Here is a 27622-nt window from a genome sequence, read left to right as displayed (position 1 = left end):
AATTATTATCTACTATTGGGGCACCTGGCTGGCTCAGTCAGCAGAGCATGTGACACTTGATCTTGGGGTTGTAAGTTCGAGTCCCACTTGGGATGTGAAGATTACTTTAAAAAAGTAAAATCTTAGGGGCGCCTGGGTGGCTCAGTGGGTTAAAGCCTCTGCCTTCGGCTCAGGTCATGGTCTCAGGGTCCTGGGATCGAGCCCTACATGGGGCTCTCTGCTCAGCAGGGAGCCTGCTTCTTCCCCCTCTCTCTGCCTGCCTCTCTGCCTACTTGTGATCTCTCTCTATCAAATAAATAAATAAAATATTTAAAAAAAAGTAAAATCTTAAAAAAATAAAAGTATTATCTATAATTATGAGAAAAGCAAGCTTTAAAGAGTTTCAATTGAACTGAGAAAAATGGAACAGGTGGTTTACATTTTGACAAGCCACACCCCAACACATATTAATAATAACCAAAATATGCAAATAGAATCCCCAAACCAAGTAAGCTCAAAAACAAGATAATTATCTGGTAAAACAGAATAGAAATGCAAAGTAGCAAGAGTGCTGATACCAGAGATCTGCTGGGTTACAGCTCCAGAAGCAGCAATGATGGCTAGGAAGTCAATTCCTGATGGGTAACTCACCTCACTCCCAGGAAACGGGAAATTTCAGGGGCTTCCTCTCCCATGAAAGGAAGTTGGAAAGGGGCTACTGCCAGAGCTGCAGCAGTAGGAAAAGTCATGAGCCCAGAGAAACCCCAAAGCAGGCTGACTACTAACTTAGTGATCAGATCTGTAATAACCCCAGTATTACTTTGGGTGGGAGACCAAAATGCCACTATCTAATCTAATTTTTCTGATAGAGAGGAATAAGCCAAAGGAGAATAAATAGAAACAAAAAAGACTCCTAATCATATAGTCAGCAAATCAAAACTCAAAACACAGAGATGTTTTATATTTAGAAAAGCTATCTTAAAAAGCAATAATTTGACAATAAAGTCACTCCATATGAAACTTAATTTTATGAAGCAGTGTGACAAAGACCTTAAAATAACTGTTTAGAATACTCAAGAGATAAGGAATAACTTCTATTTAAAAAGAGGAAGAAATTATGAAAAACAGCGTTGGGAGATGCCTGAGTGGCTCAGTTGGTTAAGCATCTGACTCTTGATTTTGGTTCAAGTAATGATCTCAGGGTTGAGAGATGGAGCCCAGAGTCGGACTCAGTGCAGAGACTGCTTGAGATTCTCTCTCCCTCTCTTCTGCCCCTCCTCCAACTCACATCTGTGCACTAAATAAATATATAAATCTCTCTCTAAATAAATAAAATCTTGGGGCACCTGGGTGGCTCAGTGGGTTAAGCCTCTGCCTTCAGCTCAGGTCGTGATCCCAGGGTCCTGGGATTGAGCCCCGCATCGGGCTCTCTGCTCAGCAGGGAGCCTGCTTCCCTCTCTCTCTGCCTGCCTCTCTGCCTACTTGTGATCCCTGTCTGTCAAATAAATAAATAAAATCTTTTATAAATAAATAAATAAATAAATAAATCTTTAAAAAAGAGAGAAAACAAAGATACTGGAAACACTGGAAATAAAATTGTACTTTCAAAAATTTTTAAAAAGTAACAGATGAGATGAATTCTAGAGCATTAGAGTCTCAGACAACAGTTTTCTGGGAAACGTACCCAAAACAATACATAGAAAGAACACAAAAACACACAGTATATACATGCACACATGTATATGTGTGTGTATGTGTGCACATACATACGTACAATAGATTGAGAGAAACCAATATAATCTAAGAGGGGTTATATAAAGCAGGAATAAAATGTCTAGGAGAAAAATCTCAAAGACATATCTAGACAATTTCCAGAACTGAAGAAAGTCATAAGGCCTCAGATTCAACGTGTATTCCAAGTATCGACTCCAAATAAATAAACCCATACCTAGGCATATCACAGTGAAATTGTGATTAAGAGAAAACCTTAATAGACACAGGAGATGAAAGAAAAAACAGATTACCTTAGAAAGGAAACCAATTATAACAAAGACAAGTTTCTCACTTGCAATAATAAAAGACACAGGATCTTCAAAGCACTGAGGGAAAATAACTGTTAACCAGAATTCTATATCCAGTTAAACTACATTCAAAAGTGGAGGTAAGATAAAAACAACTTGAGACAAACAGTAAGTTGGCCTCCCAAAGATCTCATGAAAAGAAACTCTAAAGAACATGCTTCCACAAAGTTAAGTCGACCCAGAGCAGTCTCAATGTGGTATCTCTTAGACACCTCAAACTCAACATACCCCAGACTAAACTGATGGCCTTCCTCTAAAAATCTACTCTGCCCACAGTCTTCCCCATCGTAGCATACAAAAGATACATCTTGGGCCAAAAATTTTGGAATTGTCCTTTCTCTCAAATACCAAATTCAATCAGTCAACATACCTGTCTGTTCTACCTTCAAATTACCTCCAGCTTCAGATCACTGTTTACTATCTCCACCACTCTTCAAGCCATCATCTCTTTCCTGAATTGCAATAATATTGTAACCTCCTAACCGGTCTCTCTGCTTTTACTATTATAGACTATTCTCAACAGAGCAGTCAAAGTAATCTTTTTATTTATTTATTTATTAAAGATTTTATCTCTTGGGGCGCCTGGGTGGCTCAGTGGATTAAAGATTTTATCTATTTATTTAACAGAGCACAAGAGCAGGGGGAGCAGCACAGAGGAAGGGAGAAGCAGGCTCCTCACTGAGCAGGGAGCCTGATGTGGGGCTCGATCCCAGGACCATGACCTGAGCCAAAGGCAGACCCTTAACCACTTAACTGACTGAACCACCCAGGCACCCCTAAAGTAATCCTTTTAAAAGCCTAGATCATAACACTCCTCTGTTCACAAACCCTCCAATGGCTCCCTGTTTTACTCAGAATAAAAGCAAAAGTCTTTACTATATCTTATAGTATCTAGTTTTCACCAAATCCCCAGCAAGGCCTTTCAAGAATAAAAGCAAAAGTCTTTACTACATCTTGTAGTATCAAGTCCTCATCAAGTCCCCATCAAGTCCTCATCAAGTCCCCATCAAGGCCTTTCAAGACCCTGGCACCTGGACTTCTCTCTACCTGAAAAGTCTTACTCCAGGAATACAACTGTTGATTATAGTGTTCACTAGACTTACCAATATGTTCAAATCTTTAATGAAAGTTTTTTAAACTCAAGTTTAAAAAAGAGAAATTGAGTAATTTCCCCAACATTCTAAAGCTTGTGAATGACAGAGGGAGAATTAAAATGTAGACTGACGCCATAGCCCTTGCTTAAGAAAAAGGCATTATTTAAAGGTGCTTGTCCTAGTTTCTGTTCCACATCTGGCCTGATCTGCTCAGGATAGATATACTATCAATTCTATTCTTTGCTTCAGTGGATTTCATTCATTCATTTGGGGAAAAAAAAAAAAGATCTATTAACTATCTAGTGGTTTGCTTCGCACCCTAGGAAATGGAGAAAGAATAAAAATTCCAAATTACACATAATTAAGAAAGCAAGTTACTGTGGCTTGGGAATGTATTACCAGAGTATATTGGTTTTAAGAAATTTGCCTTCCTAATCATTTTATTCAGGTTATCCTTCAGATTGATTTCAATCCCTGAATGTATACCAGGGTAGGAGTTAGAGTAGCTTTTAAACAAACTGAGTGATATGGATGGAAAGCTAGTTGGAGAATTAAAACACCCCACAGAAAAACCACTCAGCGGATAACTGTCTACTTGTAACTGACTTGATGTGAACTGTGTCTCATTCATTCTAGAAGTATTCCAATTCCCTTGACCAACTAGGAACATTTATGACTGTTAATAAACTTTCCTGTATTAACTGAATGACTCACCACTGGCCTAAAGAAATTATTTCGCCTCCAAACCAAAGCAACTATTTCACTTTTTATTTTATTTTACTTTATTTATTTATTTATTTATTTATTTATTTATTTGCTTGACACAGAGAGAGAAACCACAAGCAGGGGGAGAGCAGGCAAAGGGAGAGGAAGAAGCAGGCTCCCAGTTGAGCAGGGATTCTGATATGAGGCTCAATACCAGGACCCAGAATAGTGACCTGAGCTGAAGGCAGACGCTTTACCACTGAGTCATCCAGGTGCCTTAATTTCACATTTTAAATGCAAAGTACATTTAAATCCAAAGTACAAAACACAATTCCCAGAAAATTATCAAAACTCAATTGCCAGGAAACTAATTATGTGTAACTCAACTGAGTAAATATTAAGCCTTTGACAATATCTTCATTTCCCAAATAATAGTTTATTTACCAAGCTGTTACCACTAAGGGTACAAGAAGGAAGAAAATCATTTTCTTTTCCCATAAATACAGATTTTCATTTTGCCAGGTGTAAGAGCAAATCCAAATGAAAATTCATTCAATTAAATAAGTTACTGGGTTGAGAAAAACGAGTACCAATAAAAGTAAAGCTATTTATTCATTGACTGTTAAACTTTTACCCTACCATGTTCCTTATATCACTTACCTTATTTTTCATTTGCTAATAATTTCAGTAAGTCTAAATAATGCAAAAAAAAAAAAAAAGAATTTGTTTTGAGGGTCAGAACCAGAATCTGTCCCCAATCCTGATAAAAAACCAAAGATGCGCGTTTACTCAAACTCAACACCATCAGTCATCACCATCATCACCTGGGTGAAAACAGCTATGAACAATAATTAAAAAATAATAATAATAACACTCTTGGCCTGGCTGTTGAAAATAGCACACTTAGAACCCTAAAACAGTGCTTATCACATCAGAGTAAATGACACATAAGCAACCAAGAGGGGGATAACTGGTACTGGTCTGATATCCAAAGCAAAGACATAAGACTTTGATTCTTTCATACAGATAAAAACAGAGGAAACTGAAAAACATGTACCCAGTTATGGTAAAGCAAACAAAGTGCAAGGAAGTAGAAGAAAGATAATCTAGTAATTTAAGAATCATCTCTAAACATCTACCATATTAATGCTGTTATGAGGAATTCTAGCTCTTTCAGTCATCCAAGCTCAAAGTTTTGTAAAGCAAAGCTTTAGCTGCCTACAACATAAAAAAACAAGCCAGACTATTGTCTTTAGAACGGGAGTTGGGGGGGCGTCTACACCCTTACCCGCGGGGCACCATACCTTTTTGAAGAGAAAAATTTAGAAAAGTTACCCACAATGTAACAAGCTTTCACAGGCTACATGCTTTAAATATTCCACGCCCTAACCGAAAGTCATCCACTGATAATAGTGAACAAACGGATCTAAGATTCCAAGTACCGGTAAGGAAAGAGTCAAGAGGAGAATAAAAACAGTGTGGAGGGATACAGTACACTTTCTGGGAACAAAACTTTACCTCCATTTATTTTACACATTCATGTAGTTTCTCGGATGTTCCATCCAGCTCCTCTGCCCCTCTTCTATATAACTCTATAACACACATATGTACCTTATTTGTTGATGATCTTAAAACTACTTACTGTTTTTGTTATTACTGTTACTGTTAATGTTCATAGAGTTCTCAAAATACCTTTTATTTTTACATCCATTTGGTTGGAGACTCTAAGGAAAAACATATCCAGGGAGTAGAAAATCCAGAATCCTTATCCCAGGACTCTCCAAGTCCTACATATTTGGAGAATCTCATTTGGCTTCACCTTACTGCTTAGAAAGCTTCCCAGAAAAAGCTGCTGCTGCTTGTCCTTCAAGCCTTGGCTTACTTTAACATAAAGGAAAGAGAGATTTTTTTCCTTACCACCAAACTTTATCACATCAAACTACATATCACTATCTGATAACTTCTTATTATTTTCTAAACGTTCCGTAGTAACATGCAGTTATATAAACTCCATGATCCAGGAACATGTTCTGTCCTATCCACTTCCCTCTTCCCAGCACCTTGTAACAGGGCCTGCCACACAATCAGGAGCTCAACAACTACCTGTTAAATAAATGAACATCCCCTAACTTAGCAACTCTGCTAAGAGTGCCATTCTAAAAAACAAAAACAAACAAACAAACAAAAAACAGCTTGACAAAGAGGGGTATGGTAACTGGAAAAGAAAGTATGAATAAAAGTGCTTTCTAATGACAACAGGTGCCACCATTAGAGCCAGAAGGTGGCATTAATTATTCCTCCAATCACCTGGGACAGAAAGCTCAGTAAGTGTAAAGTTTTCTTGGTCCTGTCATTTCCATCTTGTAAATTACCTAGTTTACTTTCCTAATTCCAAAGATTAGAATGCTGGGCTCAAAGTTCCTCTAAGAACAAGAACCATGTCTTACCACTATTTTTTCTATGAGGCCTACCCATCACAATTTCTTATACATAACAGGTGATCAATAAGCTTTTGTTGAACTGCTAATCTCTGAAGCAGTAGGAAGTTTCAAAAAACACTGGATTCTGGTGCCAGCTTGGTTACTAACTAGTTGTGCGGCTATGGACAAATCACTTGATTTCTTAGTGCCTAAGAAGGAAAATAAAATAATTACAAAACTGCTTTGAAATTCAATGAGACATTATTACCTGGGTTACTGTTCTAAATAAAGAACGCAGAGACCTTAAATTACATAAGTACCCAAAGCTCCTGGTAAGAACATCCCCACAAAACAATGAGCCCATCATGGCCTTAGTCTTTTGTTCAGGTCCTCATGTGCCCCTCTTAGTTCTACAGAGTTAAATGTTTCAAATTCAGATCCTAGTAATTTTCTCTAGGTTCACAGCAGCTCTCTGGCCTATCACCTCATACTCTCCATGGTCAGTTGGAGCGTTTCTAACACAGCATCTGGCACAGAGGAGATGTTCAAGAAATCTTCTATTGAATGATTAAACAAGAACAGCTAGTGTGGGTGATGGGGGCTGCACAGTAGCTGTGCCTTTGGTTAGGCAGATAATTGGAAACAAAACAAAACAAAACAAACGGGTGTAGAAAAGGAGGGCTGGAACTTTAAGGCTTCTCAACGGTGAAGCCACTGTGCCTATAAAAATACAATAGCCTAATCTAGCGTTCTGACTAGTCAGTGAACCTTCTGTCTCCTCCCCAGCAAGGAAGGATTACTTTTTAAGGAAGTGATTTCAAAACTCCTCTGAGTTGCTGGTCCTTATGATAATGAAGGAATTAAGAGGTAAAAATGGAACCTTGCAAAGCTCCCAAGAACAATGCAACTACTCTGGTTGTTTGTTTTGGTTCCTCATCACACCATCCAGAGGTCAGCAAGGAAAAGGGAAAGGCTCCTGAGTGGAGTAGTCCTTGGTTCTCTCTGCCAACTCTGTGTGGTCACCAACCACGGCCGTGGGGAATTCCAACCCTGCCTGTGCTAGTGAGGGCCTCACCACTAAACAAGCAGACATCCTCCTTGTCTGAAGGACTGTTTGTTTTCCCTCACTCCCATGTCAACCTAATACAAAATCCACCGTGTCTTTAGTCTCTGAGGACATCATACGAATTATAAATTTCTTACATGGGATTCAAGGTTCTTCATAAGAAACTCTCACTAAAAGTTATTAATCCACAAAATACTCCTAAGAGATGGTTTATCAGTTCTAAAGGAAGTGTACTAAAAATGATCCAGCTCCCCTCAATCTTTCATGCGCCCAATCCCCAGATTTTCTCAGTCAGAGACTCGAAAGCAGCCATGTACGATGAGCAGGAGGCTCAGAGTTGAAAGAGGCCTGGGGAGCTGAACCCGCTCCCTTCCTCAGAGAGGCTGCAGCACCCAGAAGCTTAAATGGCTTTCCTCTTGTTAATAAGGCTGGGAGACCGAGCTCAGCTCTACTTATACCTCGGTATCCTTTCCTCTAAACACTGAGGAAGTGGTGGTGGGTGAGGGTGGGGAGTGGGAGGAATCAGACCATTTTGACTCTCCTGTTCAACAGTCAAAAAAAAAAAAAAAAAAAAAAGGCTGACTTGGGTGGGGGTGTTTTTTGGTTTTTGTTTTTCCACATTAAGTGCTACAGCTTGAATCTCTGCTAAAAGTAACAAAAATTAACAACAGACCATTGCTGTTGTTCAGGCCTTTGTGTTGTCTTGAGCAAATCCCTGGAGCAAATCACTGTTCCATAAGCAGATTAGTCCACTTTCTATCCACAAAGCTATCTCCCTCATAGTGGGTAAGTATTCTAAGATAAGCGAAAAACCCGCAGACTGAAATCAAATTACATCTGCTGTATACCCAACTAATTGGTCATTAGACTATTTTGTGCCAGTAAATCAGGTTCCCTGACTACAAAGTGGCTTTCCAGTGGCTTTGTCCATCCACCTAAGTGTGGTCACACGGGGCTATTTTTTGTTGAGTTCTGATTAGTTTTATTACTATTGTTAATTGAGAAATGTTATCTTCATTTCCTCAAACTCTTTCAGTATGGTCACTTTTCCTAACTTAGAGATTTTCCCAATCTCCCAATTATTTCATAAACTACAGTCTCCACTCCATTCATTCTCTGGTCAAGTATTATGTTTATTTTTTCAAGGTTCATGTTGATTATTTCAATTAAACTAAACAGTGACAGATGTGCATGAAGACTGGGTGCATGTGCATGCACATTTTAAAAAGGTAACATGACCCTGAAGCATGGAGAAATTTTAAGCCTGAAAAATGATTTGCCCAAATGAGAGCCACTGACAAAGCTGCATATCAGCAGAAGTCATCTTCACTCCCTCTCCATCATCAAATACTGTGGAGGTTTACTGCAGGCTAAAACATCAGGGGGCTATTCTGAAGCCTGAGCTGCAGGCACAGGCAGTAACAACAATGACCAAATCTAAATTGAATTGCCAAAAGAAGGCCATAGGAAAGGGCAAGATACAGTGGATTTTTAGAAGTGGTTAAAAGGGCAGATTAGATGGTCGGGTCTCTTGGTATTTAATATAACCATTCCCTGTGATCAAGGAGAAAAATTAATATTGAAAACTTTGGGACTTTGCTAGCAGAACTGACATAGTGGTTGATCACGGAGAACAAGAGTCCTCTGGTATTGTCTAAATGACTCAGTCTTACTATGAGAACTTTAAGTATTCAAAGTTCAGGAAAGAAAGTAATACCTGACTCAACTATGGAGTGGGCTTAAAAATAAAAATTTAGGGGCCAGAAACCAACGACACCAAGATTCAGAATTTAAATATTAAAACATCCTAGTTTTCCACAAATCCTTTCAATCTGCTACAGAAATGGGGAATTTAAAGGATTTCCTCTATGGCTTCCCAGAGTGGATCATCAGTTATTCTTTATTTAATTATTAAGGTTTTAAATAAAATTCATAGGACACTCAGAAATAAAAGTGTCTTATTAGACACATTTGCCAAAGCAGGCAGGAATAAAGGTTTAGACAAGATTGTATTTTATATTATTAAGAGTTGAATGACTTTTTCCCCAAATCTCATACATTACATTCCACACTTATTTCTTGCTCAATCGCACATTCTTTAGAGACTTGGTCTTTTATTCTCCAATAAAGCAAAGGAAATTATTTTTTCATTATTGTAATTCAATTGTTCATAAGAAGTCTTCTATTGAATTTAGATTGTAGAAGCTGTAATGAACTGATGAAATTTTCAATACATATTTAAACTACTTCTGTCTACCATCACTGTTGACATCCATGAGTCAGCATTAGCATTTTATGACAAAAACTGCTAAATGTCATCAATTCATTTTTTCAGGTCAATAACTGAAAACGATTCTAATTATTGCAATCAATAGCTGAGATTAAGTTATATTTCAATAAGCAGAAAAATTCAAATAGATGCAGAATAAGACAGTATTAAGCATTCACGAACCTCCCTTCTACATTTAGAACTGAAGTCAACAATTTAGTCCCTATAGTTAAGATTAATTCATGGTTGTACAAATGAAAGCTAGAGTCTCTGGCCTAACACCCTACTTTTAGATTCTGTTCCTTTTCACTGAAAGAACAACTTAAAATACTAGGGTCATAAAGGGTAAATAAGCAAATATAAATTTCACCAGAAACCTGAGTTTAGAATTATGACTTCAAAGCACCAATCACTTCAATCAAATGCTTAGGCACGTACTTAACGTTTTTTAAAGAGAGTATGTATGTTTCATCAAATTCTAGATAAAAAGCACCATATAAGAAAATGGTACTTTGAAAAACTAACTCAACATACTATGTATGTGTGTGTGTATGTATGTAAGTGTCGCTTTCAAAAATTGCCCAGAAAAAAGAACAGCATCTCCCACTTCTATTTATTCTTAGGTGATTGTTTAATAGCAAAGTTAGTTTACATTTGAAGACATTTTGAATAATCGTATTAAAAACCAATTCAAACAATGTGGCTCATGTTTAACTCTTCAGTTATTTATCCATTAATCTCTTTAAGTACCTCCTTCCCTAGCACAGCTGTAGTTCAAGGGGTAGCCAGCAGTTGGCCTCCGTTTCAGTGGATTTTCATGAAAGCCCAGATTTCTTTCTGCAAACTTTTTAAAAGTTGTATGAAAAATAACTTTTTCATAACTTAAGGGCTTATAAAAAACTTTCAAAAGGATCCAAAAGAAACACATTTTCTTTTAAAAATAAAAACCAAACAAAAGGAAGCCACACACATTGTAAAGATGTTCTCTCCAAAACATTCTGTTCAGCAGATCTGAAATGTCTCCAAAGGGATAAGAACCGCTTGGTTTGGAAGCAACAGTTGAGAACTCATAACAGGTTGGTTAAAAGCCAACAGTGACAACCGTGAGATTTTTAAAGCAGATTAGGAGTGGCTGAGATACCAGGCATGGGCCTTACCTAGTCTCCCTGCTCCATGTACTTGGAATTCCTTCAACTGTAGCATTCAACCACCTAGTATAGCTGTTCAAAAGCCTCTGTCCTTGGTCCTCTCTTCTTTTCTCCTTTTACGTTGTCCCCTGAAGACTGCAATCCTACTAACTACAGTGGTTATGATGACAACTCCTAAACCTACGTCCCTGTTTCTGTTATATCTCCCAAACTTAATTCCCCTATCTCCAAGTTCTGATGTACGTATTTCCACCAGGATATGCCATCATCATCTCACACATAACACATACAAAACAAATGTATTCATCTTTATCAAACTAATTCCCTCTTTCAGTTTCCCTGCCTGGTAACATTAATCCCGTTGTTCTGGTCACCAAGAATTAAACCACAGAACAATCCATCCCACATGTATTTCTACAGGATGATCTTGCCACTTCACCAACAAACACATAATGGAGTCTAATTCCTCTCTCGAATTTGGACTAGCCTTAAGACTCACTTATAACTGGAAGAATATGACTGAAGCAATACTATGAGACTTCAGGGACTAGGTCAGAAAAGACCATAAGGAAGGAAGGAAGGGAGGGAGAGAGGAAGGGAGGGAGGGAGGGAAGGAAAAAAGACCATGAAGCTCCTGCCTGATTCTCTCAGAACTCTTTCTGGCGAAAGCCAGCTGCCATACATGAATGTCAACTACCTTAAGACTCCTATGCTAAGAGACAACAAGTAGTCCCAACCTGGCCCAATCTTCCAGCTATTCTACCAAGTTGCCATAATATGAATATGAATATAAGCTGTCCTGGATCCTCTTGACCAATTCATCTGCCAGCTCAATGCCACCAACTGTACTTAGTAAATACACTGAGAAGAATCACCCAGCTGAGCCTTGCCCTAATTCTCAACACATAAAATCACGAAATATATAAGTAGAATAAAATCCACAGCTTCCTTCTAAGTATTTAATATGTTGTAAGTGGAGTTGTTACTATGTGGGGCTGAATGTTAACTGACATGCCACTTCTTTCCCTCCTCCATTCCCAGGGCCATCAACAGAGGAAGAAGCTCTCATCACCTTAGATCTAGTTCATTATAACTGGTTCCAGAGCTTCCTCACTATAATCTGCCATTACAATCTATCTAACCTAATAGTTTCAACCTGAAAACTACTTTTGCAGACCAACACTACAATCAACACCAGTCTCATTGATGGTTTCCATTTGTAGAAAGTTTTATAATGCAAACTTGATTATACAACAACCGCCAGAGATCTGTCAATATGGCAAATATTCTTTTCCTTACTTTAGGGATGAAGAGATCAGAGCCAAGGAGATCAATGTTTGTACAATAAAATCATCACCACCACCATCATCGATATCACCACCAACATCACCACCACCATCACCACCATCACCACCATCACCACCAACATCACCACCATCACCACCACCATTACCACCATCACCACCAATATCACCACTATCACCATCACCACCACCACTACTACAGTAAGGATGACTTATTTACTCACCTAACAATATGCCATTCTGATTCTAGCCTCTGAACATCTGCTCACAAAATTTCCTCCTTTCTCCTGCTATCTACTTAAACCTTGCTTATGCATTAGCGTAAATGCTACCTCCTCTCCATCAAGTCCTACCAGCCTATCTCTGTTGCTTTCTCTCCATTATTCCTACAGAATTAATAAATTTTATCCAAAATTTAACACTGGATTGTTTATCTTGCTCAAGTATGTTGGTCTCACTTTCCAGGCTGGCATTCAGCTAACACACATCCATACGTATAGCAATGTTGAGTGCTCACAGCCAGTGTCTGTTCTGACCAGTCAGTACTCATGACATACCATCTGTTAAATATTTTGAATTTCATCTCTGCTTATTTCCTACACTAAACAATAAGCTCTTTAAGAACAGGACCCTTGTCTTATAAAGAAGTACTATATCCTCCAAACCAAACACAGTACTAAGCACACAACTAGTATTCAATATATATTTGATAACTGATTTGAAGGTAGTAAAGTGTGTTGTGTTACGAAAAAAAAAATATCCCTAAGTCATGTCTACACAGGAAAGAGAGTTGAAAAGATAATAAAATATTTTCAAGATCAGCATTTTAATGTCAGGGACATTTTATAATTTATCATTTACAGATATTCTGTGCAGCCCATAACTGCAAAATGTGCTATAAATGTTTTTACCAGGAGTGTGAAAAAAATGTTTCAAAAATATTCAAGGAGTCAATGTCTTACCAGCCCAAAATAAAATGTTTGCTGAGGCTACAAGACTGGCAGAACTCTGCTTCATTTCAAAAAGTTTCCAGGCAATGGAAATGTTTTCCTGGAAAATACTACCTTTTATTTAGAGAACACTTGCCATGAACACTTAGTCATTAAGTAATTTAAGGTTTCCTTACAAGCTCTTTGGAGGAAATCTATTATATGAATGAATGAAATTATCACCACCTATAATGTCAAAAAAACACATTTGGCTAAATATATGAAATCTACCTAAGTATTTTTCCAGGTAAGGGGGGAAAAATCTTTGATACTTTTTGGTCTATTTACTGTTCTTTTAAAATTTTCTATAAGATAAAATTATGAAGAAAAACACAAAATCCTTAAGTGTTTCTCTGTCTGTAACATACACAAATCCAGAAAACTGGAAGGCTTATTTTATCCCAAATGCCGAGTAATTTTCAAACAGACAAAACAGTCATTTCATTCAATGAAAAGAAATGGTAACTCCAAAGCTATTTTTAGCAAAATCTTTTGAGTTTGCTGCAAATCACCTTTCAATGGGAGAACAACTTGGTATGGACATTTCACTCAATCATCGGCAGTAAATCATACAATGAAACCTAAGAAAACAATTTCTTCCAAGAGTTTGAAGCCAACAAAGTCTTATTCTTTTAAACATCAAAAGATACAAGTAAATTTCACTTCGAGCACATGGTTTGTACACTTAGTCTTTGAAAAATGTACACAAAAGGATATTTGTTTTGTTTACCTGTTTAGTATTTCAGTAAGTTTCACAAAGCCAGTGTAAGCAAGTTCAAATGCTCCTCTGTGCCTGGACTGTAAGAGATGATGTTTAAAGTAATCTCCTACTTCTTTTACCTTTAAAACAAAATAAAAAAATAAATGTGTGATTTATGCTTACTTATATTTACAGATACATTTATGTCAGTAACACCATTAAGAGCTCAGAACTAGATCTTTATCCATTTAGCACTGACTTTGTGACAGGTAGTATTTTAAGTGTTTTTATAATATCATATTTAATCCTCAAAGCAATTCCATGAAATAAGTACTATTTTCATCTCTACTTTCCAATAGGGACGAGGCCCAGAAAGGCCAAGTAACTTATTCAAGGTAACACAGCAAGTAAGTAGTAGAGCCAGTACATAAACGCAGTCTGGCCCCAGTGGGTGTCTTTAACTGTTAAACTAGAACTGCCTCCCTATGCCAGTTCATATCACTCAACACCAACAGCAAATTGCACAAGGTGACAAGCCTCACACACCTAGGCCTGGGTGAAATAATTACCTTTTTCTATTATTTAAAAAAAAAAACAAAAAACTTTTTCTACTGTGGTTAAAATATATATAATACAAACTTTACCATTTTTTAAGGTTTTTTTTTTTTAAAGGGCAAATCATTCATTTATTGTTTAAAGATCTCAAGACAACATCTGGATTTCTGTAGCACAATTTAAATGTTTTATTTTTCTGATAAAGCAGAGTATAATAGAAAAAACAATTAGTTTCCAGTGATATATCTATTTTTTAAAGGTTTTATTTATTCATTTGAGAGAGAAAGAGCACAAGCCAGGGACAGAGGCAGAGGGAGAAGCAGCAGACGCCCCACTGAGCAGGGAGCCTGATCCTAGGCTCCATCTCAGAATGCTGGGATCATTATGGGAGTTGAGGGCAGACATTTAACCAACTAGCCGCCCAGGAGCCCTGAAAATTTACCATTTTTTAATGTGTACAGTTCCATGGCACTCAGTCTATTCATACTGCTGTGTGACCATCAGCACCACCCATCTACAGAAATTCCCAAACTGAAACTCCAGTCCATTAAACAGTAAAACTCCCAATAATTACCATTTAGAGATAAACAATTGTTAGTGGCAATGCAAGACTTGTGCAAAGGGAGTCCTGAAAATTGAAAACTGACAGGCTTCACTCAGAGGTAGAGCCATGGCATTTTCCAGAATGCTGCCAAATCACTTTCCTACATGTTGCCTTTCTGCATGCAAGTTTGGACAAATAGCAAATATCACTATTTTAAAGAAGGCAAGACTAACAATTAGTTGTTGATGAGGTTTTGTGCAGAATTAACCGGTAAATTGGGCTAGTTTTATACTGGGAACATTTGGTGGCTATCAACTTTAGAAAATTCAAATTTTGTATAAGGCTCAGGACAAAAGCTATAATTGGCTCTCTTGATCCAAGTCTCCCCAGTAGATCACAGTATGGTGGAAAGGCAAGCTGTCCCAAGATAGCTCGGATATGCTCACCTAAAACACCTTCTACCTCAGCACAGTGACTAGATTAGTGCTCTGCACACATGTGAGATAACAGTACAAGGTGTAATTAAACATTTGACCATGGGCAAGTTTCCTCATCTATAAACTGGGGATAACAATAACACTTGCCTCAAAGGTTGTATGTTAACATAAGTTAATAAACCTAAAGTTCAGAACAGGCCCATAACCTATAATCCAGTTCAGTTCTGGGTTTCCAAATAGAGGAAAAGTAAAGATGTACTCCATACTTAAAATATATCTGATCATAGAGAGATAACAGCAATATATTTAGAGAAATAAGAAGCAGATATATAATAAAGAACCAGAAAAACTGTATATAATAGGACTTTTTCAATTTTAACACTTTAATAACCCAAGAGTGACAGGTCATGTTCTTCAGCTAAAGTTTTCAGGTATAGATCTGATGATACGCTTAATTTTTAATACTTTTAAAGAGCACATACTACTGCCTGTCAAAAACAGGGTAAGCTTTATCATTTTCTCTTCAATACAGTAATTTCAGAGTATATTTTGACCAGAATTCTCAAGCCTTTAACCTGAACTTAACCCCCAAGATAGATCTAAAGCTCAGTAATCCTACAAAATGAGGGCAAGTGGAAACTCCATTTAGCTAACTTGTTATGACTATCATTTCTATTATTAGAGAAATAAAAGATTTCTAAGAATAGGTATTTTAAGCCACAGAAAATAAAAACAGCAAGTCATAAAGATGGGATCTAACTTCCTTTTCTTTTTTTTTTTTCTAAAATGTTACAGATAGTAAAACATACTTCAGGAAAATAAAAATGTTAACTGTTCAAGTGCTTCTCTGTGAACTTAGAATAGTTCACCATCTAGATCTTAGGCAAAGATTTGATTTTCAGCTTCCTTTACCCTGTTTAAAGGAACCTAACCAACAAGCATAGAACAAAATAAAAAATCTCAGAAGTGTGACAAATAGATGGTCTTCTCAAGGGCTGACCTCAATTTTAGGTAATCCTGGCCTCAGGAAACAGAATGAGGTGCTAAGGACACAAGTGAGAAGTAGAGTTTTCCCTCATTTCATTTTGAACATAATCTCCCAACAAACTCACCTAGGTAATACTATGAATTTTTGCCTTTGAAGAGAGTATACAACGTCTGCTAATCAGTAAATATTTCTTTAGCACCCAGTCAAATGCTTAGCAGCTTAGTGCTAGGGTAGACAGGGAGGGGCAAAACAAGACATCTGTCCTCAAGAGGCTTTCAGTTCAGACAAAACCAATTTGCTGAATGGTACACATCATCAGACACCTAAGAGCTCCAAGAAATGAAAGATCCTTCTGCTCTGCAATAAATTATTACAAGAAGCTTCATGTTTAGACTTTGAACTAGATATAATTGGGGATACCAAAATGGAAGAGGGTAACGAACATGGGAAGAGGCTGGGGGACTAGAAGGTATGATAAACATTTATTAAGTCCCTGCTACTGTCCAGACAATTTACTGGATCTTTCTATATGAATGAACACAGAATATATAAGTGAACATCAGCAGACCTGGCTGCATGACCTTAAGGTTTCATACTAGAAAAACAGTGGAAGATAGGGCTGCAAGTTGGACATGGATTCCACTACCAAGGGTAGGAGAAGTCAAGGCAGTGTGGTCTACGAGCAAATGGACAGGGGAAAAGGACATGCTGACACCCCCCCATTGGATAATCAAACACAAACAACAGATTTGACCCAAACAACTTAGAATGTTAATAACAACAGCCGGAATCAGAAATAGAATTTTTAAATTTATTTTAAAAATGCAGAAGTCCTCTGAAAGCTCTGATCCAATTGTCCTTTTATTAGATACTACTAAGGTCCTATCTAAAGTTCACAAAAACACTGATGATGTCTTCATGTATTATTTTCTTAATGAATAACATACATCTCAAGATTTTTTTTTAAAGGGAATTAAGGTAAAAGAGGAAAAAAAGGGGGGGCACACTGATTTCTAGTCTTAAAATAAAATTCTGGTCACTACCTTTTTAAATTGAGCAGATCCTGGTTCTAAATTTTCATAAAACCCATTTCTACAGGCCAATTAACATGCTTTCTGGATTTATAGGATATAAATTTCCACAGGGGAAAACAGCTACATGCCATGTCTTAAGGCATCTACAATTCATGAGTGGATAAATTAGGGGTGCTAAATGCTCATCTAGAGCCTAAAACCCACAAAGGGCAAATCTAAATACATTTTTAAAAAATTTGCCCTCTATTTATAGAGAAAGACAGCTGAAAAATCGAGGCTAATTCCACTCATTATAAAGCAGATAAGCCAAAGAGAATTTAAGTACTGGAGGAACATTTCTACAAAAACTGTAAGTGGTGGTTCAGCTGTGATACCCTGGAGCCAGGAGGGCTGAGTTCAGGAACCCTATCCAGCCTCCTTGCCAGTAGAAGCTAATGAAGCCGTTCATTCATTCACCTGTGAAGTGGGGCTACAACTAGAATCTACTTCACAGGGTTATTCTGAGAAATAAGTCAGATTACACATATAAGCATTTAGCAGAGCACCTGGTAGACTAGCAAACAGTAAATGTCTGTTTTGTTTTTATTTTGTATCATCAAGTAGTGAGACTTAAGCCCTTAATTTTAACTTTGACTTTAGGACACAGCTACTTCTTATAACCTTAGGAATGTCATTAATTCCACTTAGGTTAAATAGAACAGTTTATGAAAATCTAGAAGACAGTTAAGATAATTAATGTTTTAAACTGCACATTCACTACTATAGGGATTTCTTACTAACGGTGGGAAATCTTCAAAGCCCAAATATTGCTCCCCTACATAATAACAACAAAGATAATAGTTTTCTGGTATTTAGGGGCACCTGGGTGGCTCAGTCTGTTAAGCTTCTGCTTTTGGCTCAGGTCATGATCTTGAGGTCCTGGGATCAAGCTCCCCATCAGGCTACCTGCTCAGTGGGGAGTCTGTTTCTTCCTCTCCCTCTCCCAGGCCCCTCCCGCTCACACATGGGCACATGCGCACATACTCTTTCAAGTAAATAAAATCTTTATAAAAAAAATAGTTTTGGGACGCCGGGTGGCTCAGTTGGTTGGACGACTGCCTTCGGCTCAGGTCATGATCCCGGAATCCTGGGATCGAGTCCCGCATCCGGCTCCCAGCTCCATGGGGAGTCTGCTTCTCCTTCTGACCTTCTCCTTGCTCATGCTCTCTCTCACTGTCTCTCTCTCAAATAAATAAAATCTTAAAAAAAAAAAAAATAGTTTTCTGGCATTTAGACATCTTCTTACCAGTTTACTCTTTGCTTTCTAGCAAATTCTTAACCATGTGCCATTTTAACTGGTGTCCTTCAGTCTAACTTTTTAAAATGAATTTGTCTTATATCCCTATTACATTTCTAAGCCCTTCAGTCAGAGAACCACATATTACATTTATTTATGTTCCCACAACACTCTTGTGTTGACTGACTATGGCAATCAATAAACAGGTGACTAAAAGACATGTCTAACTCCATTTCACAGCTTAAAAATTGTAACCTGCATCCAGTACAACTCAATGAATACTTATTCATAATTTCTAAAAAAATAAACTTTGGCAAAATACAAAAGGCAATTTCTTTAAGACTTACAGGTGCTAATAAAAATATATCCCCTGTTGTAGTCCAGAATGGACAATCCAACACAGTAACAAAAGACACTGAGAAAAATGTGTAAACCCATTTAACCATCCTAAAAATCACAACAGACTCTACCTTAGGAAGTTTTTAAAAAGTAGCTAATTTCTAATTGTCGGTAATTATTTTTATTCAGGTGATTTCTGTGGCAATAATTACTAGGAAGGCGAAAGCAGGTATGACAAATCTTCCCCAAAGCTTCTTTTCAGGAATACTAAGGAAATATATAAATATATAGATAGAAATATATTATATATATATATATAAAATATATAATATAATTGAAATATAAAAATATATGATTTGAAATATATTATATAATATATAATTGAAATATATAAATATATGAATTTATATATAGGAAATATATGAATATATGAATTGATACTCCAGAAAGAGGAAGTTATTTAAAAAAAAAAATCAGCAGGCACTGGGTATCCAACATCCCTTGGAAAGAGGACCAACAAAATGCATCAAGCATAAGCTCTACATCAGCAAAACACCCAGCTTGAAACCTAGACACACACCAGCCAGGAAGCTGTGAGATAAGGTTGTGTGTAAAGCCCACTCTTTAAGGGTCTCGACTTACATCCCTCCAAGTTGGTTTTATCTCTGCCTCTTGTACAGGGACATTATGAAAGAACCTTTCATTAGGTGATTACCTTGCAGGAGGAAAGTCAGACATGCCTCTGAATGAACACATTTTCCTCTTGCTGAAGCCGTGGAGGACACACGGCTTCACAAGAAGTGATTTAGGGAAATGAATCATTTGCTAAAAAGCTCAGTAGCAAGTTGCCTTACCGTCCTCTTGCTTGTAAAAGTCTGGTTGGGTAGGGGAAATAGGGAAAATCAAATTTAAAGAAAAAATCAAATGAGCAGATCAGAACAAAGGCAGCACTGTGCCGTGTCCGAACGCAGGCTGGAAAGGACAGCTGGGTTCCTGTCCCGCAACTGCCACAAACGAGCTTTGTGATCTTGGGCAAACCAGGTAACACCCAAGGGCTTCAGTTTGCCCTGGTGCAAGAGGGCTGGATTCTATCATCCCCGTGATCCTTCCAGCTCTAATAGTCTGTGAATATAGCACTGAATACTCAGTCACAAATGGGCACCGGTCGTTCTCGTTCCACAGCAAACTGTAATCTTCAAACTGCATCTCACTGTCTGCCAGCTGCTTATAAACTACCTTCGCCTGAAATCGCCTGAAATCCTGGCCTATGCAGGATTTCAGAGGCCACCCCTTCAACAAATGGCCCTCAAACTAGGATGGGACTGAAAGGCACCGGGCTACAAAAGAAATCCTCCCTGTTGCCTGCATTTGAGGCATCAAATTTTAAATTATAATAGCATCATCCTGCTTTTTCAAGAGTGAAGGGCAAATGGAGAGTAAAAGAAACATTGGGTTGAGTGTCAATATTTTAGGTTGTATGGAACGGCCTCCTTCATCCCTCGAGAGAAAAGCAGAGCACCGTTGTTAATTATTATTCTTGGGAATAAGAAATCCAAGTCCCAGGTTCTCCCCCAAAGTGACTCCTACCTACAAGTCACTTCGCTGCCCCTGTCTGTGCACATCAGTTATGGTCACCCTCACCTAAGGTACTGACTTTTAAATTCTTAGTTTTGCTGCTAGATGCACAAAAGATGTCATGTTGTAATGGTGACTGTGCCCTCAGAAGGAAGGTGGACCTCAGGCATGGCCCAGCCACTCCAACAGAAATTTCCTTCTTCTCCATCATGGACATATTTTTAACTCTCAAAAGTTTTAAGTACATGGTTTTATTTTTAATTTAGAAGAATTTCATGGAGCAGAATTTGATGTTTCAAAGTAGGAATATTCTAGCAATATGAATAATGCTAATTTCCTGATGACTTTGATTTTCATTGACTAAATGTTCCTAAACTATGGCAATTCTTCTAGTTAAAGACACCAGAATCAAGAAAAGTCTTCCACAGGGGGCAGGGTTTCAAGGTTGGAACAGCATTATTCCATACATTCTTGATTGCTCGTTCAGTAGCTAATTTCTCCTCAAACCAAAAATGTGATGTCACCACGTGAACAGCGATATGGGAAAATGACTGAGTCTCACTAGAATAGAAACTAATATTTTACAGAAAAATAAGACTCTATGTTTTATTCAAGAAAACAGTCATTAGAAGAGTTCTTTGCTTTATAAGAGCCTCTCTGTTATTGTTGCTGCTGTTTTGCAGGGGGTTGGCTCTTGTTTTACAAACATCTCTTTTATTTCATATAAATTCTCAATTCCAACAAGGCTCTGCCACATAAATTAAATTCAAAAGATTTTGGTGCTCTGGAAAAGATGTCAAGGCCAGACGGTTTTCACAGGAAGCTTTCAGGTCTTTCTCAACTACAGTAAAAGCAAAATCTGTTTCCCTGAAATTTTTTTTTTCAAACGCTATCCAACAAAGCCCCCAAAACTAGATGTTTTAACTTGTCCTTGAGAAGAGGAGATGAACAGTGAAGAGACTTCAGCACATGTTTACTTCTTAGTAAGACGGTGAACATCAGTGAAGTAATCATTAATCATAGCTGGATTCCTCAGCAAAGATGTTGGCACTGGCACTCCAGCTGGTCACCAGCAATGACTACAAGTAACTCTAGAACACTGACGCCTATTGATTTGGAAGAGAATAAGGAACACAATGATGCCGACAGTGTACTGTTCCCCTCGGCTGGTCTCCATCTCAGGGCCTTGCAACATCACAGGCCCAGCTGTTAACCAGATGCAAGCACATGGGCACAGAGTGTGAGAAAAAAAATATTAGCATTATTTCCATGGAACTAGTCACATGGTTATTACAGAAATAATCAGCATTTAGCATACTACAATATTTGTTTTGTTCTTAAATGTTGTAACACCCTAGGGGAAAAAAATTATCTTTATTTGAAAAAGGTTAAAAATGAAAGTACGTGTTATATATCTTTGCTGGAAAATGCTGGGAAATAGATTTGTTGAAACCATATGGAAAGGAAGAGGGAATCAATTAAAAACAGAAATCTAATAAATCCAAAATATTTCCAAATGAAATGCTTGTGGTAAGCTAATTTCTTGTAAACAGTGCACTCAAGTCACTTGAACAGTCCCAGATGGTGAACTGACTTTGTGGTCTTAAAATAAAAGTCAGCCAAAAAACCAAAGTGACTACAACTTTATTATCAGTGTAGTGGGAAACAAGAGATCTATAATCAACCAATATATTACTTTTTTCCTTCATGAAATTTAAGAGGTTTGTGGAGTTTTACTAAACTGACAATTTCATTTAAATTTATAGGTGTTAAATGGAAGAATAAAAACTAAAATGACAATACTGAAGTTAGAAGGTAAAACCTACAGTTATTTCTAACTTAGAAAAATAAAATTATTTCCAAAAATGCCACAGTTTTGAAATATACTGCAAGGTCTAATTTCTATACTACCATGAATTTCCTTCAGTTGACATCTGTATGATTTTATTCAAGAAAAGTTCAAAACTCATCTTTTTTATGTTGAGTTATATGACCAGAAATTATGCCAGGCGGAATAAGTATCTACCCTACCTGCTCCACTGTTAATAATCCATTGGAAGATTCTGGCACGGACTGCATAGGGAGAAGCTGGCACAGTGTGCCTAAAAGTAAAGCAACTTCCTTCATACTTCGCCAACAACATACCAGCACCATCTGAGCAGTTACATCACATGTTTTTCTTTCTTTACCTTAAAAAAAAAAAAAGGATCAATTGCAACACTAGACACTTGATTACTCACATCCCAAGTTTCTTAGAATAAGATTATTCATCATTTCCCCAAGAATAATCTGCATGAACAAACCAATTGTTATATTTATTCATAATAAAACAACTAACATTTGTTGAGCATGTGCTCTAAGATTCATGCTAAGTATTTCTTTTTTTTTTTTTATAAACATATAATATATTTTTATCCCCAGGGGTACAGGTCTGTGAATCGCCAGGTTTACACACTTCACAGCACTCACCATAGCACATACCCTCCCCAATGTCCATAACCCCACTCCCCCTCTCCCAACCCCCCTCCCCCCATCAACCCTCAGTTTGTTTTGTGAGATTAAGAGTCACTTATGGTTTGTCTTCCTCCCAATCCCATCTTGTTTCATTTACTCTTCTCCTACCCTCTTAACCCCCCATGCTGCATCTCCTCTCCCTCATAACAGGGAGATCATATGATAGTTGTCTTTCTCCAATTGACTTATTTCACTAAGCATGATACCCTCTAGTTCCATCCACGTCGTCGCAAATGGCAAGATTTCATTTCTTTTGATGGCTGCATAGTATTCCATTGTGTACATATACCACATCTTCTTTATCCATTCGTCTGTTGATGGACATCTAGGTTCTTTCCATAGTTTGGCTATTGTAGACATTGCTGCTATAAACATTCGGGTGCACGTGCCCCTTCGGATCACTACGTTTGTATCTTTAGGGTAAATACCCAGCAGTGCAATTGCTGGGTCATAGGGTAGTTCTATTTTCAACATTTTGAGGAACCTCCATGCTGTTTTCCAGAGTGGTTGCACCAGCTTGCATTCCCACCAACAGTGTAGGAGGGTTCCCCTTTCTCCGCATCCTCGCCAGCATCTGTCATTTCCTGACTTGTTAATTTTAGCCATTCTGACTGGTGTGAGGTGGTATCTCATTGTGGTTTTGATTTGTATTTCCCTGATCATGCTAAGTATTTCTTAATGTACTATTTTCAAAATAAATTTTATTTTATTTTTTTAAATTTTATTTTTCTAACAGAGAGAGAGAGAGAGAGAGAGAGCACAAGTAGGGAGAGTAGAAGAGAGAGAAGCAGGCTCCCCGCTGAGCAGAGAGCCTGAGGCGGGCCTCGATCCCAGGATCCCAAAGATCATGACCCGAGCCAAAGGCAGTCACCCAACCAACTGAGCCACCCAGGCACCCCTCAAAATAAATTTTAAAATAAAACACAATATCATTTCAAAAATTAAGTCTAACTTTCAGAAATGAATGAAACAAACTCTTTTGTCTCTCAGTCCTCCTTAAATTCTGACTATAATAAGTATATTTCATTACTCATCTTGGTGAGGGTAGCTGTTATATCAGCAAAGGGGCAGGATAAAACTTTTAAAGTCAAAGGAAAATATAAATTCTCTTTCAAAATATATTTAAATTCCATAGCCAATAAACACCAATTATGCTTACTCTCTTTTTCTAGTTTTTAGAGTATTTTAGTATTAATATTAAAAAAAAAAATCCAAGGCAAGTTAACAAAGCAACCCATTTGTGTTTTTTAAAAGTCTACTAAACTAAAAGAGTAAATGCATATACCCGTCAATATGCAGAATAGATCTAAAAGCACATACACTCCAAAGAGAAGAAGTGGGGTGGGGGAGTCAATGAAGATCTTTAATTTTGTTTGTTGTTCTTTTTTTTAAAGGTAAAATGTAAACACTGAATTGAAATTTTAATTAAGGCTTTAAGTTGTTTTTAATTCAAATTTCCCTCGCTATTGCCTCAAACTATTACAACAAGCATATATTTAGATGTTATGCTGTGTAGTTTAAAAAAACGACGAGAAATTTTTATAAGAGAATATCTCCACCTAGTGGAGAATGTAGAATATGTACTAAGTCACTAAGCTATTACTGTTGATGACTCTTTATAGCATTATAGAAAATGATAAAATAACAACTAAAGAGAAAACAAGCAGTAGAATACAACTTTCAGAGGCTTAATACAACAGAGCAGCTCACGCTTTACTGAGTAATAAGGTTGATTTCCCTTCAGAAATCAAAGGACTTAATTTCTTGACCATAAGGACTCTCACTGCAGAGAACCACAGCACTAGGAGAAGCCCACTGTGGCCCAAACCCAAATTGACTGAACACCACCTGGCTGCCAAGACAGGTGTTCCCACTCAAAGGCTTTCTGCTGTAGCCCCTTATATATTATTGTCCTGGGGTGCATCATTTTCTGGTAAAAGTCTTAGATACAGACTCTCCAAAATAAATCACGGACAAGCTCCAAGACTTTATTATCTAGAAATGTTCTGCAAACCTATGTATCCTGATTTCCTATGTAAAAAGAACATTTTGTATATGATGTCACTGAAACACCAATTACAGTAATACAATATTGATTTTTTACATGCTACCTTTGGTCTCTGCAGAAGCACCAAGATTTGGCACACTGGCATTCAAGTCCTCCAAATCAAAGCTATCACGTTCTTTGAGAATTTTGGCTTGAGTGAAGTAATCATTAGTATCTCGTGGTTGAATCTCACTCAGAATCGTCTGTAAGCGGCTTGCTGACTCTGAGGGAGAGAGAAGGGAGTGCATAAAACACAGTTCTGCAGCACATGCAGATTTCCCTTGGGAGTATTTGCCCTCAATTATTTAAATTTTTTTTTTTTTTTTTTTTTTGAGAGAGAGAGCTAGCCAGCACGAGGCTGAATGAGCAGGGGTGGGAGGGAGAAGAGCAGAGGGAGAGGGAGAGAATCTTAAGCAAGCTCCATGCTCAGTGGGGAGGCCCACACAGGGCTCAATCTCATGACCCTGACATCATGACACGACCCAAAATCAAAAGTGCCACACTTACCCGACCGAGCCACCCAGGTGCTCCAAATTTTAAAAATTTGAATACTTAAAAATCAGCTTTATTAGAAGGAACTCATGGGGTAGATAATGTAAAAATTATTAAGGTCTTCATGACACTTGAGTGTGCTTTTAAAATACGGCAAAAATTTTAAATTGGTTGAAAACAGGACAAAACAACACAACAAAAACTCTCCACAGGACAAAGACCACTATCTCATTTACATCACTTTACTTTCTTTTTCTTTTTACACTGCTTTTCTTAGTGTTGTCTAAGGATCTCAAATACGGTGCTCAGTCATGTGAGAAAAGAAAACTAAACTTCAGGCAATTTGATTTTAAGAGGTAAGAAACCACAACAACAAAACAATCTTTAACACAATATTGTATTGTCAACTGTACTTCAATTAAAAATAAAGAAAAAAACCTTTTAGAGCTCAGGAATATTATGAAGACACCTTATTTATCTTCAAAAGGCATTAGGTAATATACTGCTTTCTAAGTATGATTTACAGTCCTTGTATTATATTGAACTTCATTTTTATTCTTAGGCACTCAATGAATTAGGAAATGTAAGCTCCACGAATGCGACACTTTATTCACGCTGAGTCTCCACCTACAACAGGAACCAGCTCATAGCAGAGGTTCAGTAACATGGGTTAAAAGAATGAACAGATGATGACGTAATGAAGAGCTAGGCAGGCTCACATAGTTTAAGAAAAAAAATAACAACAGCTAGTAACTTGAAACCAATTTTAAAAAAATCAAAGAACGGGTATTTTATAAACCTATTAGATACTTTTTTTTTAGATACTTACTTTTTTTTAGAAGATTTTATTTATTTATTTGTCAGAGAGAAAGAACATGCACAAGAAGGGGGAAGAGCAGGCAAAGGGAGAAGCAGGCTCCCTACTGAGCAAGGGGCCCATCTAGGGACTCAGTCCCAGAACCCCATGATCATGACCCAAGCCAAAGGCAAATGCTCAACCAACTGAGCTACCCAGGGGTCCCTAGATACACTTATATTTTAGGTCTCATAGGAGATACAAAGACCCAACACGCTGTCAAAATGACTCAACCACCTTATGTTCACTTATGGCTTCCGTAAAAATATTGCCAAAACAAATTTTGACAATCATGAAAAAGTAACACTGGCTCCAAAGAGAAACCATGGAAAGACTAAGAAAAAAAGGATGAGCAGAATAAATTTTTACCCATTAATTTTTATGGCTTTCAGAGGAAACGTTTTCAAATTCAGAATGCATGGTAGATAATGCAGGACAGAAATAGGAATAATGGAGACAACCTGAGGTAAAAAGAAAAGGCAAAATCAAGGAAAAGTCTAAGGGCCACAGACTATTTTTGAGACCAAAAGACATTCTAAAACTTTAATAACAGAATTTTGGCATATGCTATAGGCCCCACCCACGATGGATGACAAGTATTCAAGATTTCTCATCCAGAATATACTGATACTTGCCTGACCCAAATATTAGCTTTAAGATAGGATGTTTCTTATTCCCACATGTTGTTTTAGTAGGAAAACTAAAACATCAAGTTTTGGTAGACTACCACCCAAAATAAACAAATAACTGTGTCTTACTATCATAAACTGTCACCAATCTGCCAATTCATTTTTAGTAAAGAACAAAACCCAACATTTTCTATGCAAACGCGCAACTCCAAGTTACTTTAATTGGGTGTTTATGATACGCTCAGTGTGTTCTTAGTACAAGCCTCTTGTGTGCACTCCTCAAATGCATTCACAAACTTTATTTTAACACTAAACGTACACCTTTCCCAGACAATCCCTTCTGGCTGTTACAGGACAGGTATATATACGCCCACCTACAGCATCCCACGCACTGGGTTTAGTTCCTATCCTTTCTGGAACTGCTCACTCATTGATTTATTCATGGTAACAAATATTTATTGTATACCTATTTCTACCAGGCACTTGCTAAGGACAACAGAGGAAAGTATCGATAAAATCTTTCTTAAATCGCAATAACTCCATGAAGAACACTTTGGGAAGAAAAAGGGACAAGACCCGCA

The 27622-nt window shown here is 37.5% G+C and overlaps 1 protein-coding gene across 4 annotated transcripts in view; it reads right to left on the bottom strand.

Moving 5' to 3' along the window:
• The window catches only part of LOC111155863 (THADA, armadillo repeat containing), a 328485-nt gene that overhangs the window by 255836 nt on the left and 45027 nt on the right, over positions 1 to 27622 (bottom strand). For all 4 annotated transcript variants that reach the window (XM_022516299.1, XM_022516297.1, XM_022516298.1 and 1 more), the window contains 3 exons: positions 25129 to 25287; positions 22535 to 22692; positions 13786 to 13895 (listed from right to left, as the gene is read on the bottom strand). In XM_022516299.1, the coding sequence (XP_022372007.1) occupies positions 13786 to 13895; positions 22535 to 22692; positions 25129 to 25287 (427 nt within the window). The remainder of the gene's footprint in view (positions 1 to 13785; positions 13896 to 22534; positions 22693 to 25128; positions 25288 to 27622) is intronic.

Source organism: Enhydra lutris, unplaced genomic scaffold, assembly GCF_002288905.1.
Source record: "Enhydra lutris kenyoni isolate GAN:26980312 unplaced genomic scaffold, ASM228890v2 scaffoldscaffold44, whole genome shotgun sequence".
In the NCBI taxonomy this organism is placed as follows: Eukaryota; Metazoa; Chordata; class Mammalia; order Carnivora; family Mustelidae; genus Enhydra; species Enhydra lutris.
The sequence above is the reverse complement of the archived record's forward strand: the minus strand, read 5'-3'. Positions and strand labels throughout refer to the sequence as shown.